This window comes from Akebia trifoliata, chromosome 11 (assembly GCF_017979445.1).
Source record: "Akebia trifoliata isolate Shusen 1 chromosome 11, ASM1797944v1, whole genome shotgun sequence".
Lineage (NCBI taxonomy): Eukaryota > Viridiplantae > Streptophyta > Magnoliopsida > Ranunculales > Lardizabalaceae > Akebia > Akebia trifoliata.
In genome coordinates this window covers 30,609,913-30,625,034 of record NC_141385.1, presented here as the reverse complement: position 1 = coordinate 30,625,034, position 15,122 = coordinate 30,609,913, and the positions used below count along the sequence as shown (strand labels likewise).

The 15,122-nt window shown below is 33.9% G+C and overlaps 1 protein-coding gene across 2 annotated transcripts in view; it reads right to left on the bottom strand.

Annotated features, from left to right (window-relative positions):
• LOC147391253 (alpha/beta-Hydrolases superfamily protein) overlaps positions 1 to 10,439 on the bottom strand; it is a 32,192-nt gene extending 21,753 nt beyond the window's left edge. Inside the window, exons 1-5 of one of the 2 annotated variants that reach the window (XM_086417417.1) lie at positions 10,242 to 10,439; positions 7,767 to 7,859; positions 7,554 to 7,617; positions 6,342 to 6,474; positions 3,919 to 4,180 (exon numbers count right to left, since the gene is read on the bottom strand). In XM_086417417.1, coding sequence (XP_086273543.1) covers positions 3,919 to 4,180; positions 6,342 to 6,474; positions 7,554 to 7,601 — 443 coding nt within the window. In that variant the 5' untranslated portion in view covers positions 7,602 to 7,617; positions 7,767 to 7,859; positions 10,242 to 10,439. The remainder of the gene's footprint in view (positions 1 to 3,918; positions 4,181 to 6,341; positions 6,475 to 7,553; positions 7,618 to 7,766; positions 7,860 to 10,241) is intronic. The other variant, XM_086417416.1, reaches the window with a different exon arrangement.
• Between the last annotated feature and the right edge of the window lie 4,683 nt (positions 10,440 to 15,122).

Sequence of the window (15,122 nt, the reverse complement as noted above, 5' to 3'; positions counted from 1 at the left end):
GGCTTCTCTCCACATCTTCTTCTTTTCCTTCCTATTCATTTCTTCTTCTTTAAACCCAAAACAGGCCTGAAGTCAAATTTGGTACAAAAGCATATCTTCCTGCACCTACTGGGGATCATTTCTGCTGCTGTCAACATGACATTAACAGGAACAGTTTTGCAGATGAAACCATTTTTCGTGGGCTCTTTCTCTATAATGATTTATCACTATTTTTTAGAATTTTTGGTCATGCATTGATGGTGCTTTGTGGAACAAGAATTTCATGGAAAAAGAATCTTGTTTTTACCCTTTTCTTTTTTTTTTTTTTGAAGATCTGAAGCTCATTGAAAGAGATCAGTGAAGATCTATAGAAGATGGGCCTTTTTTTTAATCTAAGGAAGCCATAAGGAGTGATCATTTTCAAGTCAGATAAGAATCAAGGAAGTTAGGTTGTTTTTTCCTCTCTTTTTTGTGTGACTATGCATTCATTTTTTGCTGAAATCAGTTGCAATATCTTTGGGTCCATTTTTTATATTTCAACAATAATTTTGGGTTTGATTTAGTCTCTTCCCATTCCTTTTTTGACTTGGAGGGTTTCACGGATCTCTAGGTTATTGATATCGTAGTCACCAAGCCGGGTTCAGGGTACATTGGCGAGGGAAATTTTGGTTAAATCAAACAATCCAAAAAAAAAATCAGGATTGGGTTAGTGTTGTGTAATTGTTCCTACTAAGTGTAGTTCTCATATTATAACATCAAATCTCACATTAAATTATAATAACAGATCACCAAATCCCATATTGATAACATCCAAAAATGTAACCATAGGTCCACAACATAATCAAAGTTTATATCGTTCAAAATATAAAAAGACTGTGAAAGGATTAATCAACTGGTCAAAATCATTGATGGGGACATCAAATTTTGAAGAATAGATTTTAGTTTTTATTTAGATTTCTATTTTAGAAATTTAATTTTATTTTTTTTGGGCTTATTTTGATGTTTTATTGGCCCATAGTCTTAGTATAATATTTAGGGGAAGTTTAGTAATTTTAGTTTGTCTTTTATTTAAGTTTATTAGGGTAGAAAATTACGAAAATTAGGTTATTTGTTTGGTATTTTAGTTTGATTAGGACTCTTAGATTTATTTTCTTTATATAGATTGTATTAAGATTTTTTTTTTTATAATGAAGAATGATGAATAAAAAATAAGTTTGAGCTTGATCTTCCCAACTATGGGTGTGGTGTGAGGCTATTTTGTAGTGAGTCCAATATAACATTCTTTTCTTTTAATCTTTATTTTTCTTTTCTATTCTTTTGTTTTTCTTGGTTTTCTTTTAGTTCCTTGTTCTTGATTTTCTAAAAATTTTTATTCTTAAAACACCTTTCTTGAATTCTTGCATCCATCAAGAATCATCTTTTCTTAATTTTCTTTTAATCCTTGTTGTTCTTGATTTTCTTGATTCCTAATTCTTGAATCTTAATTTCTTAAAACCCATTTTATTTTACCCTTAATCCTTCCATTTTCTTTAACCCTTATTTTATTAATATTCCAAATCTTTAACCCTTAATCATTTCCTTACCCTACAAACCTTTAACCATTTTCATTGGGATTGTGGTCATATTTGCAAAAGGTCGTATAATTAAATCACCTTATCCTACCAAATCCTTAACCCAATCCTAAATCAAATTTCCCAAACCCCTATATTTTATTTTCTTCCCTCATCATCCTGCATCAATCATCAAATTTAATGTCATCCTTAATTTCTAACGCTTCATCAATAGAATGGCTATCATCATCATCATCAAGGTCATCTCCCCTTATTAGTGCATCAAGGTTATCTTTCGTTTTTTTCTGAATTAAGTTGGTTATTCATTGAAAAAGTCGTGATTAAATCATATGATTAAATTGGTGAAGGAAGAAATTCATGATTTAATCGGGATATTTTCAATGTCACAAAAATTTGGTGACTATGATTGATATCCTTGTTTTTGGACTTCTTTGTTATTGGGATTGTCATGTACTTGCTTTATTGGTCCATTCCATCCTTGTGATTGAGTTACGGATTCCCTCCTAGTGATTGAATTATGGACTCCAATCTCTTACCTTTTGTACAACCATCAATCATGTTGCCCAATGTACAACTAACATCAAGTTTAATGGTGACAATTTTTTAGAATGGTCTCGTTTGATCCATATTTGTAATGGGGGCCCAATTGACGTTGGGGTATCTTAATGGGGCTACTCTTATGCATCCTAATGAATCTCTTGAGTCAGAAAAATGAGAGGCTAACAATTGCATTCTTCTTAGATAACTTCTTAATTCTATGCAACCATAGTTTGTGAATTGTATATTCGCTGAAACTATTCATGAGTTTAGGAAGCTCTAACTCAGACTATGCTCTGCCAAGAACAATGCTCACATTTATAAGCTGGTCTTTGAGATTGCCCACTTCCAATAGGGGATAGTTTGGTTATAACATACTTTAAAGTCCTTGAGCATCATTGGGAGGATTTGAGCCATTATGAGCCACTTTCAACCAAGGCAGTAAAGACTATCAATTGACATGTAGTAATACATCACATTTATTACTTTTTGGAAACTCTAACCTAAGTATGAGCAACTTCATACCGATAATTCTTGTGATGTAGCCGTCTCCTTCCTTATGATCAGTTTAGGGAATAATATTCAACAATGAGCATCGTCGTACAATCATGTCATCTTCGAGCCTACCATTCATGAGGGATCACTTTGGCTTCTGACTCTCGCCATTCTCCGAATATTCATGGTAGGGGGCATGATAAAGGTTGGGTTCATGGATGTAATAGAATTTCTGGTATCAGACGTAATCATCCATTTTGCACCTTTTTACAACAAACCTAGTCGTGATCATGAGCACTACTATAATTTGCATAACTTTCTCCCTCGCACAACTCCTCCCTCAATGTCGATGATGATACCATAAATCTTATCTTCTTACAATAAAAAGAAAAAACCTCTTAGTCTTTTTTTCTTTCCAAAGCGCCCAAATGATGGAGCTCCAACAAATCTTACAAGAGATAAAGAAAAAACCCAAACAGCTTTGGCTAGATTTCCATGAAGAACGAGGTTAATGTTCTCTATTTGCTTTGCACATGGCATGAAAAACAATTATAATCCTCCTAAAGCAAGTTCTTATGAACCAAGCAAATATGCCACCATCTGAAAGAATTTGGTTCCCAAGCAAAAGCATTTGGCTATGTAGAACTCGAAGAGGAACCCAAAGCTAAACAAAATGATCGAACCCTTATGGAGGGACCGTTTCATTTTTGTAGGTTGGTCCAGTCTATTGCTCTTTCCTTGTGCGCTCAATCCATTGCTTGTTCATGTGCACTTGAGACACGAGAAACGACTGCTTGTTCACAGGTCCCACAACCATACTCCCCTGTTGTCTTTCTTGGTCGCCTTTCTCTTCTTTCTACTAATAAAATTTTAAGCTTTGCCCATCAAAAAATAAAATAAAATAATCCCATTTCGTCCTTCAAGGGAAAAAAAACAATATACTCTGATGTAACTCACTAAGTTATCAACTAGAACGATCTCCCATTATTATATTCCTTTTGAAGTCAAATCACATGATATGTGTTCACTGTGAAAACTCACGAAACCCAACACCAGGTGGTTTTCCAGTCCAATAGATAGAAGAAAACAAGGAAGCCATCTTTATGAAAAAGTCCCAATATTCGAAATAATAGGTAAGCCTTGTTTTAGTAAGAGACCCTAAAACAAGTTGAAGTAGCAATGTTTTCATTCAATCGGGAATTAAATGAGCTAACATTAAGCATAAAAATAATAAATAAATTTAGCAATGAAAAATGATATATATGCTGCATGCAAGAAATGCAAATTCATTCGTATCCAAAATTACACCACGAACTGGAAGTAGAAGTATTGGTACCCTTGGAAAATGGAAAATCCATTTAGGACATTAGGAGTTGATTCAACGATAGTTGTGCTTCGAGATGAATCTCCTGTTAAGCTCCTCATCTGTCTATCATGTATAGATGGAGCAGCAATGGTCGTATCAGCAGGATCAGAAACTCTTAAACAACTTCCAGAAGAAGATTGAGAATCAGCAGAAATATATCCTTCAGATTGTCCAGAAGTAAATGTTACTAATTCCTGTGCATTCAAGATAGAATCACCAGTCACCGGTTCCTCTGCAAAGACAACATGGCTTGAGCCAATTATTGAAACTTTAATGATCCAATTTTTCATCCAGAACTTCGAAATAAAATAAAGAGACACAGTAGTATTGAAATATTATCTAGAACCAAAGATATGGTTCTATATGTAAACCAATAAAACATAGTTAATAAAAATAAAATACAGTGGTAGAACAACAAAAAACATGGACAATACTGTTAGAGATCTACATAGAATTTGTATGAAGGTTCAGTTCATTTTTTTCTGGTACTGCAAAATTAGTTGGGAAAAACTGTACTGGAAAATGGAATACAAGGAGTGACCCGTTGATAAAAAAAATTATCTAGCGTTATCTTGATTGTTGGACCAAGTGTAGATGCTATTCCAAGCGTAAGATCTATTGGAGATTCCTAATGAAAAATTCATAATACTCCTAGTGATCCTACAACTTCCTCGCTTCTCATAGGAAGATATGGTTAAAATCCTTTCCTATGCACCATATGAGATCGCAAAATCCTCCAATGTCTTCCAACTCCCCCCAGATGAATAACCTAGTGAGAATCCCAAGAATTTGCTGTAAAACACAAAATGATCCTTTGTAACAAGGACATAACACATTCAAATTTTTTGTCTTGTCAGACATGTACCAATAGCAGGCGTAGCCCAACACACATCTTAACAAAAAATTTGTGGCATCACCCTTCGTTTTAATGAAATTCTATCAAACATGACTTCTGAATGAGGGTAAGTGCAGCCAATCCTACACTGATAATTTATTCAGTTGTTGAAAACAACCGTGTTTGATATTAGAAATCCATTTAGAATGTTACGGTGAATAGAAATGTTTTCTTATACTTTTCCCATATTTTTTTCGTTATTATTTGTTTAAAATCTAACTTGAATATAGCTAAAAAGTTATATTGTCTGAACATGTGTATGGACGTGTTGAAGTTTTGTGATTCTCAAAGACGGAGTTGTCAGGCTCCTCGAACCATTGTTGGACACCAATAAACAAGTTTTGCGTCCTTTTTACATAGCATTTAACTACCAGATTGAGGAGCTATCTTAAATGTTGTAAGACATGTGATCTAATGCATTGTATTTTAATCCACTATTTCTATTTAAAAGATATGTTGTACATCAAATTCAAAAACATTTCAGAGGTTTGTGTTTGTCAAGTGAAAATTGAGACAAAATATTAAATAATAGCAAAAAATAGAGGTACAAACTCAAACAAACTAGGAATGATGCATAAATAAGCTAAGATTAAATTAACTAAAACCATCTATACTTAAAAACAATAACAGATAAGGCGACTCTTGATTCTAGCTCAAACACCAAACAATGAAACCAGGCTACCAAGGAGAAAAGTATATATTTGTTCCTCATTGCATATTTTTAATCTCTTCTGTATTTATAGAACTTTTTTCCCAAAAAAAAAAAAAAAAAAAAAATTAAATATGTGAGATGCTTATAGAAGGGCTGTGATGCAGGCTTTTTCCCTAAAATAGCCAAAAGTGACAAATGAAAATAACAGCTAATCACAACACGTGTGAATAATTCATTACAAAAGCTTGTGTCTTGCCTTTATTCCCTTTTTATCTCCTAAATGTTTCAATTTGTATTGGTTTGTACCATTGAGACAAATCAAGACAAACCTGTATGAAGTATAAAGCAATATGAACCACAATAAACTGAAACATTAGAAAAAACATATTTGACCTAATGTTCTGTCTCAACTCCAATGAAAAACTGCCTTTCTCTGTTGAGAGAAACGGAGACCAAAAAAACATCTAAACCTATGTGCTAGCCATATGTGGCCAATATAGAAATCACCAACAAAGTTACTTGAACTGCCAAAGAACTTAGATTACATGGTTCGAATCACGGGTTTCCGTGGAGTTTTTTTCTTTAATTTCCTTAGTAGGATCCATTGATTGCTGGGTTCAACCTTTATGTGGGCAGGCTCTTGAACAAGTGGCACATGTTTTACCACATTTATATACAACACCAACGGTTGTATGATTACGTTCAATATGTGGGTCACATGTGAAAAAAAAAGCTTTCAAGGTTATAATATTAAATCCACATGTCACTAAACTGTTAAAAGTGGTGGAAGTTCAACATGTCAATGGAAAGGGTCGACAATAATACTATAAAGAGAAAGAAACCCACCAGGTAAGTCAGAGAAGCAGCTAGTCAAGTATGAAGTTGTTTGTGAAAGATAAGAAGCAGCATCATTAAGAGCTGGGACCGAAGTAAATAGCTGAGGGATAATCCCCTCATTTCTCAAACCGTCGTTATGAACCTGACATAACAGCAACTCTTAAAAATTGAAGCCTATGGAACTCGTGAAAAGATCCACCAGATCTATAAAAGAAAATAAATATGATTTTATGCATCTGTCATTTCTCAACGCATTTCTTTATACAAAGACTCCGTTTTTTCCTCTTTTCGGATGATAAATATTTCTCAGAACATGGAGTGTGAATCAAACCCATGTGAATCAGATTTTAAAAGAAAAAAGGAATAATTGTTGCCTCAATGTATTTTACCATAAGCAAAGATGAGCAGACAACTAAAATGTAAGATATTTAAATACAGTAAAAAAAATGAGTAGAAACACAAATCCATAAACCAAACTGTTAAGACATGACACCCTGTCTCTCCTTCCCAGTTGATTAATTATGTTGCGAGGGTTTTATCTGTAATGGCAGTAATTGTCCACATGCACTATCACATTTTTTTTGTTGTACACTTGAGAGCTATATTTGTCTAGCTTAGAACATAAAAATATCAATATCCTCGTAAATTTCCTTATATTTCTTCAGCTATTAGGTCAGTTTTTTTCCTTCTTCTTCACAAGGGACTTTCAATTCATTTAAATTGTATAAAAACCATATCTCTGCCCCCCCCCCCCCCATGTTATGTCAGTCCTCTACAAACTACATGAGCTAAAAGCACATTTTAGCTGAGATCAAAGAGTATGTTTTAAGTTGGGGGGTAAATCCATAATTATAACAAGAACGGAACCAATAGATGCTTTCAAACTGGACCTGATCCGCTAATGGATCAGGAATTTGATTGTTAACAGATAAAATGAGCCACTAATAAATTGGATGCAGGTGAAGTGCCAACTTAGCTAAGTTGGTAAGATGTGTGGAGTGTTGTTCCCAATTCCTAGATTCAAGCCACCTTTAATCGAACTTCACCTTGCTAACAACTAACTCTTTACCTATCAACGTGGTATGCTATGTTTAAAGTGCATAACATGAGAAGTGTTCACATAGCAATATTTCCTTTATTTGTAAACGCATTTGAGTCCTTTTGGTACAAAATTTAGAAAGACAAAGCATATACACCACAATTAACTTGCAGAATCCTTACCAATAAAGGTGTGCTTGATTCTCCAGTTTTAGAGTCTCCAGTCTCCATGGTTTGAAATCAAATTCTAAAAAAAGCAAATATGAACAACACGATTAAGTACAGAACAGATACAAATCAGAAGTCAAGTACCAACACTGAAAAACAGCATCCATCAACAAACAAGGTAACAAATAATTATGGAAGATGCAGGCGGGAAACTAACAAAATATTAACCTCATGTGTTTTTCCTCCTCTCTCTTCCAGTGTCTAACTTGTATACAAACTATTTCTTAGAAGTAGTTGTTGGAGTCGGAGTTGGCAGATTACCTGGAGGTGATGAATTTCATGTTGACAGGAAAGTTACTAATGATAAGAGTGTCTCCAAAATCTATGTTATGCTGGGAATAGTTTATCTTTAAGGTTTAATAATGCAGAAAAAAAAATAGTAAAAAAATCCCACTTTCGGAAATCCTATACAAAAGAAAAAAAAAACCAAACCAAAACAATCCAGATGTTAGCCAAACTAGCATATGTTATCTGTACTTCTCCCAATAGCAAGAGTACACTTACCTAATGATCTTCTTTTTTTCTTTTTTTCTTTTTTTTTTTTTGTTAGGTAAAGAGTTAAGAGTGGTTAGCAAGGTGAAGTTGGGTTCAAGGGGGCTTAAAGCTAGGACGTGGGCACAAACACGCCACCGCATCTATAAGAAATATAGTCTTCTTTTTCTCAATTGTCTCTTCACTATCACCCTTACAAAAGAAGTACTATAGGACTGCTAAGAGAATTATGGTCCTCTAGTGGAGGCCTTCTCAAAGTCCATTTTGTGCAATTATGTGGTTAACTATTTCTCTTAGGTCTTCTCCGGGATCTATGGTCAATCAGTGAGAGATCAGGTTCAGTTTTGGGAGGAAATAAATAATATGGCTCACTTTTGGAGACAATCGTGGTGTTTGGAGGGGACATTAATGGAATAATATTTTCTTCATTAAAAAGGGGCTCAAGAACAACAAAGAACATGACAGATTTTGGATGGTACATTAATAGCAATTTTTGTAGGATATTCCTCTTGAAATAGTTCTTTCCCTAGGAGCATCTAATAGTCTATCCAAATAAAACAAAGTTGTGATCTCAAGCTCATCGGAAAAACACTTCAACTTGGTGTTCTATATGCCAATTTCTAGGCCAATCTTGAACCATACTCCTATTGTTCTAAGGAGGGACAAATGGTCAATTGACTTACCTCATTCTGCTTTGAGTTGTTCCTCCATTCAAAATTTAAAGAGTTAATAAGAAAATGGTGGAACTCTTACTCTTACGTTGGAAGGCACAGATACTAGTTCTGGTGTAAGCACAAAACCCTAAATGAGAAGCTTAACATTTGGCAAGGAAGTTTTTGGAAGGTCAATTCAAGAAAATAGTGGTTGTTGGAAACAATCAGTTGTATTGACAGAAAAGAAGAAAGTGGAGACCACTTAGTGAAGGAAATATAGAGTAGGCATAATCTGAAAATACAATTCCAAAAATCACCATTGATGGAAGAACTAAGCTGAAGGCAGAAATAAAAAATGAGATAGTTGAAGGAAGGCATGATTGTCTTTACAAAAGTTAAAGTGGTATTGGCATGGTGATCTTGTGCCCTGGTTCCTCTTCGCTTTGGTGGTTGAGGCTTTCGACACACTGATTTCAAGGGGTATGGAAAATGGGAATTTGTTGGATTTTGTGACCAATGTTAATGGCCTAATGTAGTTCATATTCAACTCAACGATGATGTTTTCCCATACTTGAATGACTCACTAAATGAAATAAAATTTCTTAAAGCCGTGTTATACAAATATGAAGTTATTTCAAGGTTATTCATTAATCATGCTAAAAGCTATAGAGGCAAGGCCAAGTCAGTACTTGATATGGTATGTCTTGCATTGCCCACTGAATTTGAAGTGGGGCTCCTTTAAACAACCTACATTGGTTTTTTTACAGTCATCAAAAAAATACGTTGGTTTTCCACTTTGGACGATGTACAAGAGCAAACTACATGGAATCCGGTCATTGAAAGAGTAGGGCGGTGTTAGCAACAAAAAAGTTGAAGCTTCAATCCAAAGACAGAAAAAATTAATTTTATTAAGATTAATCAGACTAATATCCCTATGTAGTGAAATTGAGATTAAATAATTTTTGCCAAGATTTCTAGTGGAATTATAAGGAACGCTCTCCTAAGTTCCACACAGTTAATTGGATGACAATTTGTTTTCCTCAAAAGGAATGGAGATAGAGATCATGATTTCAAGATAGAGATCATGAATATAGCTTTACAGAGTAAATGCCACAAAAAATTAATGAAGCTTCACAGAGTAATAACATGAAATAATCAAATTCTAAAATTCAATTCATGAAATTTGCTCAAACTCATCCAATAAGAATGGAAAACCCGTGCCACCTAGTAGATTTCAAATCAAACCGTCTAACAAATGGAATTTTTATTTCAAACTAGGAAAACAATCCATGGAAATATATAATCACCAATGTCAAAATTGATTCAAGAAAATATAAATTAGTAGAATCAATTCAATTGACTAAAAAAGTGAACATTGTTGATTAAAATTCAGAACCAACCAAACAAATTTCCTAAAGTCATGAGCAAATAATCAATTGAAATTCTCTCTAGGAAGAATTCAGAACCCTAATAGTTGATGGTGTTTCGTTTCTCTTACCTGGTAAATTCGAACTGTGACAAATCGAAAAAAATCCGGAGAACAAATTGGAGAAGAAATCTGAATGAGCGTTGCGTGGGACATTAGGGTTTTTTAGACCATCAATTTGGGAGGGAGAGAGAAAAGGTGAGAGGGAATTCTTGAACCTTAACCGCCAAGGAATACGACCGAGTACTCGTGCCTGACGTGCGAGTGCGATGCGATGTGGGGGTAATTATATGCCACGTGGCAATCATACTTACGGGAATAATGCTGAAGTGACCTCAAACTGGAATCTGACATACCACCTCATGACGTGCAAATGGATAGTAACCCGATTCCCACATTTCTGACGTGGCACTGCTATTCACGTCAGTTATTTAATGAGTGAGCAGCCACGTCAATTATTGTTGATTAATTAATTAATTAATTAAAAAAAAAAGAAAAAAAAATCGTTAAACGAAGTCTTCTTGTATCCTCTTCTTTCTTTGCTAGAAACCCTAGATGAAAATCGTAAGTTTGAATTAAAATCATTTTTAGAGTTGCAGTTGAATTGAACCCTAAGATTCAAAAAATGGTTTTGTTCTTCTTCATCAAGCTTTAATCGAAACAGACTTCATTCTTTTCTTCATTGAATTTGCGACTTTGTTGGTGTAGACACCACATATTTGCACTCACCTGATTGATCAACTCATGAATTCGATTATGGCGATTCTCGATGATGGACGTATATTCTAAAGATTTTTATTTATCAGTAAATGGCACAAGCTGATATTTTTACTAAATTTACTGTGAAAAATCTATTACGAAACATCCCAAAGCATCCAAAAATAACCTCTCAACGCAAAACCCTCTTTGAAAGCAAAATGATAATTTTCTAACTCTAAAATTCAAAAGTTTGAAAATAATAATCTTAATAAATGTAAAGTGAAATCTTAATAAATCAAATTTAAAAAATTTAACAAATAAATGAAATTAATTAAGCCCATTACCCCAATTTCAAGTGACACCCATTTATTCAAGTGGGGCCCATCCAATATTTAATTAAAAAAAATCTTTCACAGAGGGTCTCAAAGAATTTTAAATAATTAAATAAAGAACCTTTCATAGGAGTTTTCCAAAAACTAAAAGATTTAATTCTTTGTAAGTCAATTAAATTGAATCCAACTAAAAACCACTTAAAATCATATCTAAAATCACTTGAAGATAAGTTAGAGATGGACTCCTTCTAAAAAAAGACATAATCTAACTCAAATCTTATCAAAAATATCTCTAAAGAGTCAACTCTACCATCAAATATCGTAAGTTTTCAGAAATCCTAGGAAAATAGGTCAAAAGCTCCCAAGAACTCTCTCAAAATCCTAAATCTGAAGTTCAAACTCAATACTTAACCCTCAAGCCTTGATTTTTAACTTGAAAAACACCCAGAAAAATCATAAAAATATTCAAATCTAGCAAAAGAATTTCTCATCTTGAAATTCGAGAACAAATCTAGGAGCGGGTACAGACTGCAAAAATTCGCACGAGGAACACTTATTGTTAATTTCTAAGGGAACCAATCGTCACAATCACGCAAGTAAAACAGGTAAATTTTTTATCTTTATTTTAGATTTAGGTTTTTTTTGCAATGTACATATTTGATAATAGTAGAGATCGACGTTTGCCGGGCAGGATTGGTGCCTACCAACTTTCAATTTCGTAACCTGATCTTCGTACCTGTAATATCTTCTTAGATTTGTATTTTTATCTATTTAGAGTCATTTTTTATTCATAGATTGTACAGCTAGGTGGTGAGCCTATAAAATATAATAAAAAAGGGGTTTTATCGAAAACCCTAAAACGGATCCGTACCTATAGATCAAGGTGCTTTCAATTGAATTGAACAAACCCTAGAAAGCACAAAAATAAAAAAGGTTTCATTCTTCTTCACCAAGGTATTTTTGTTCTCAATCCCCTTATCTCTCTATCTCATATAATATCTCTATAATTTAAGGAACAAAAACCCATTAATCTTCACCTCTTTGAATAGAAAAAGAAGAAAAATATTGAATATTTCTTACTTTTCTAAAAGAAATTAGACTAATATGTAAATAATAATAAAAAATTTGGGGTAAAGATGCTAGAATTTTGAGTTCTTTAATTAAGAAAAAATCCTAAATTTTAGTAATATTTTGCCAAATTTAGTGATATTTCGTTTTCTATGTACAAAACATATAAATGTGTTTGTTTTACAAACAATGAGAAATATATCAATACATCCCTATTGTGTACAAGGAAGATGGATCCTTGGTAATGTTAAACGATTTGCTGATTTCATTAAAGAATTTCTGATTTCATTAAAGAAATTGTTTATATATTATAAAGTATTTATTATTTTATAATTTAAGATAATTTTATAATTTATGGAAAACACTTTTACAAGAATGCCTAGTATTGCCTAATTTTGAAAGGTTGTCGAATTAATTTATTGTGAGCTACCTTAATTTATTGCAAACTTAGTTACGCATACTTGAAGTTTTTCTTGCTTCCATAACTTTCAAGTGATGGTTTGGTTTGCTATGTAAATAATATTGTTGGTAAGTTGCAGACACTCCAATTTAAATAGGTCCCCACTCAAAAGGATCCAAAAAAATCAATTTTTCTAGTAAATCTGTCACTAGGCCTAAAAAGCCCAAATCCTCAAAGTTCAGTATTTTGATCAAATCAAAGGTCCTAAAAGCCCCTAAAGGTATCATGAATCCACAATAAGGCCTTATAAGACCCCACCATTTCCATTTCTCACATTTCTAACTCTAAAGTCAGAAATGGCCTAAGTCCACCTAAGATTTAAGCCCTTATCGAGACAAAAGTCCAACCCAATCAAGCCCAAACCTAAAATCCATACCCTTATCCATACCCAAGATCAACACCAATCAAGGTCCATATAACCCTTGATCATCAAAGTGGATACTTATCATCACCACCCTTCACCTCCTAAATTTTTCTAACCTATACCTCAACCTATGCCCATGCCATAACCTACCACCATCACTTCATCAAAAGAAACCCAATCCATACCTATTTTCTTTAATCAACACACCTAACACACACCCTTGGGACAATTGTCACAATTTCCTCCACCCTCTCAAAACCTAACCACTTAATCCCTTACACAAGTCATTCTCTTAACTGAACACCCACACCCATTAACTCTACCTAACACTCAACCATATAGGTTAAAGAATCTAACCCATTTGGGTCAAGAATAACTCATTCCCACCACTTTCCACTAATACCCCTCTCCAACCTCAAAATAACATCTTCTCAATGCCTACAACCAATGCCATTAGTCTTTAACCCTTCATCTTTGACATTTCTAACCCTAAAAACAACCCAAGAAACCTATGAACACCCTGCATACCTCTCAAAATGACTCATGCTTTGAAGCCCTTAAAAACTCTTAACTTTTCTCATTCAAATCTTCTCTACTCAACTTCTCTTATCTCCCCTAAAAGAAAACTCACACAATTCTACTAAGAACCTAAGAAGAAGAAGGTAAGAAGAAAAAAGGAAGGCCCAACCTCAAGGTGGGTTAGAGAAGGTTACCACACTCCCTTCTCCATCTCCCTTCTTTTTTTCCCCTCCCTCATTCTTTGATTTTGTTTTTAGAAAGCCTTTAAGATGTAGTGTTCCCCTTCCCTTACCTCCAGTAGATCAAACTTCGGTTCGGTCAAAATTGTAGGGCTTGTAATCATTTTAGAAAAGAAAATTATTTTAAACCGCTACACATGATACTTTTTAAGGCAATCGATAAACCCTTCTCAACCCATGAGAATGGGCCCATAACCATTAACCAACACTTTCCAAAATTAGGTTTTTAAGACATTGTCTTGATAAAGATCATGTCCATCATTGAGATGATCTTTATGACTTGAGCCGATAGCAAATCCCTTACGTGTAAGGGTACAAGTCGTTGATCACTCGACTCTTCTTTTTATTTATTTATTTTGTTAATTAAAAAATGACCACGTTTCTTGAAAGTTACCATCTTTTGATTGAGAGAGGGATGCCTAACATCTTCCCCTCTCTCTAACGAACCCTTATCTAGATCTTAGGCGGATCGATGTCCTAATTCATATGAGAATTACTACGATGCCAAAACGACTTTTTTTTTTTCAAAAATGCCTTTTGGATGACCATTCACGCCTTTTTACAAAAAATAATGGCAACGACTCCAAATCTTTGTAGAGTTGATTTTCGGATTCGAGAATCACGTATCTATAGCTAGTGACTCCACTGGGGAAGCTAGGTTCAACCCTCTTGTCGACTTGGTCATTTTCAAACAAAAACAAAAAAAATATATTTTGCATTCTAATCTTGTTTATTGTTTATGTGTTTCTTTTACCACATTGGAAATGTTGTAATATTTACTTATGTTTCTTCTTTTTTTTTTCAATCAAATGCTTGTAAGAGGGTCGATAAAAAAATGAATGAAATGTATATGCACAAGTACTTGCGGTTCATAGCCCATTGCAAGTCATCCCACCTATCAAATCCTCGGTGCTTAGTAGTTTTACGGCTTGAGATCGATTATTTCAAGTATCAATGACGAATATATCAAATTCAATCACCAACTTATGACCTGTGTACTTTGGTATACATCGAGGTATTAACTGCATGCATATGCCCGACTAAATGTGCTAGGACAAACATTCTAAACAAACACATCGACCTCCAATGTCAAGTTGTATTTTTTTTAGGGCCTTGAAGCCCAAGATATAAGCCCAAAAAGGCACACTTGTATAGATCATAGGTTTTCTTTTTTCCCCCCTTAGGTAAAAGGGAATGAATTTATTTATTGCATCATGTTCAAAAAAACAAATAAAGAATGACATGAAAAATCAAGAACCAGTGGGCAAACAT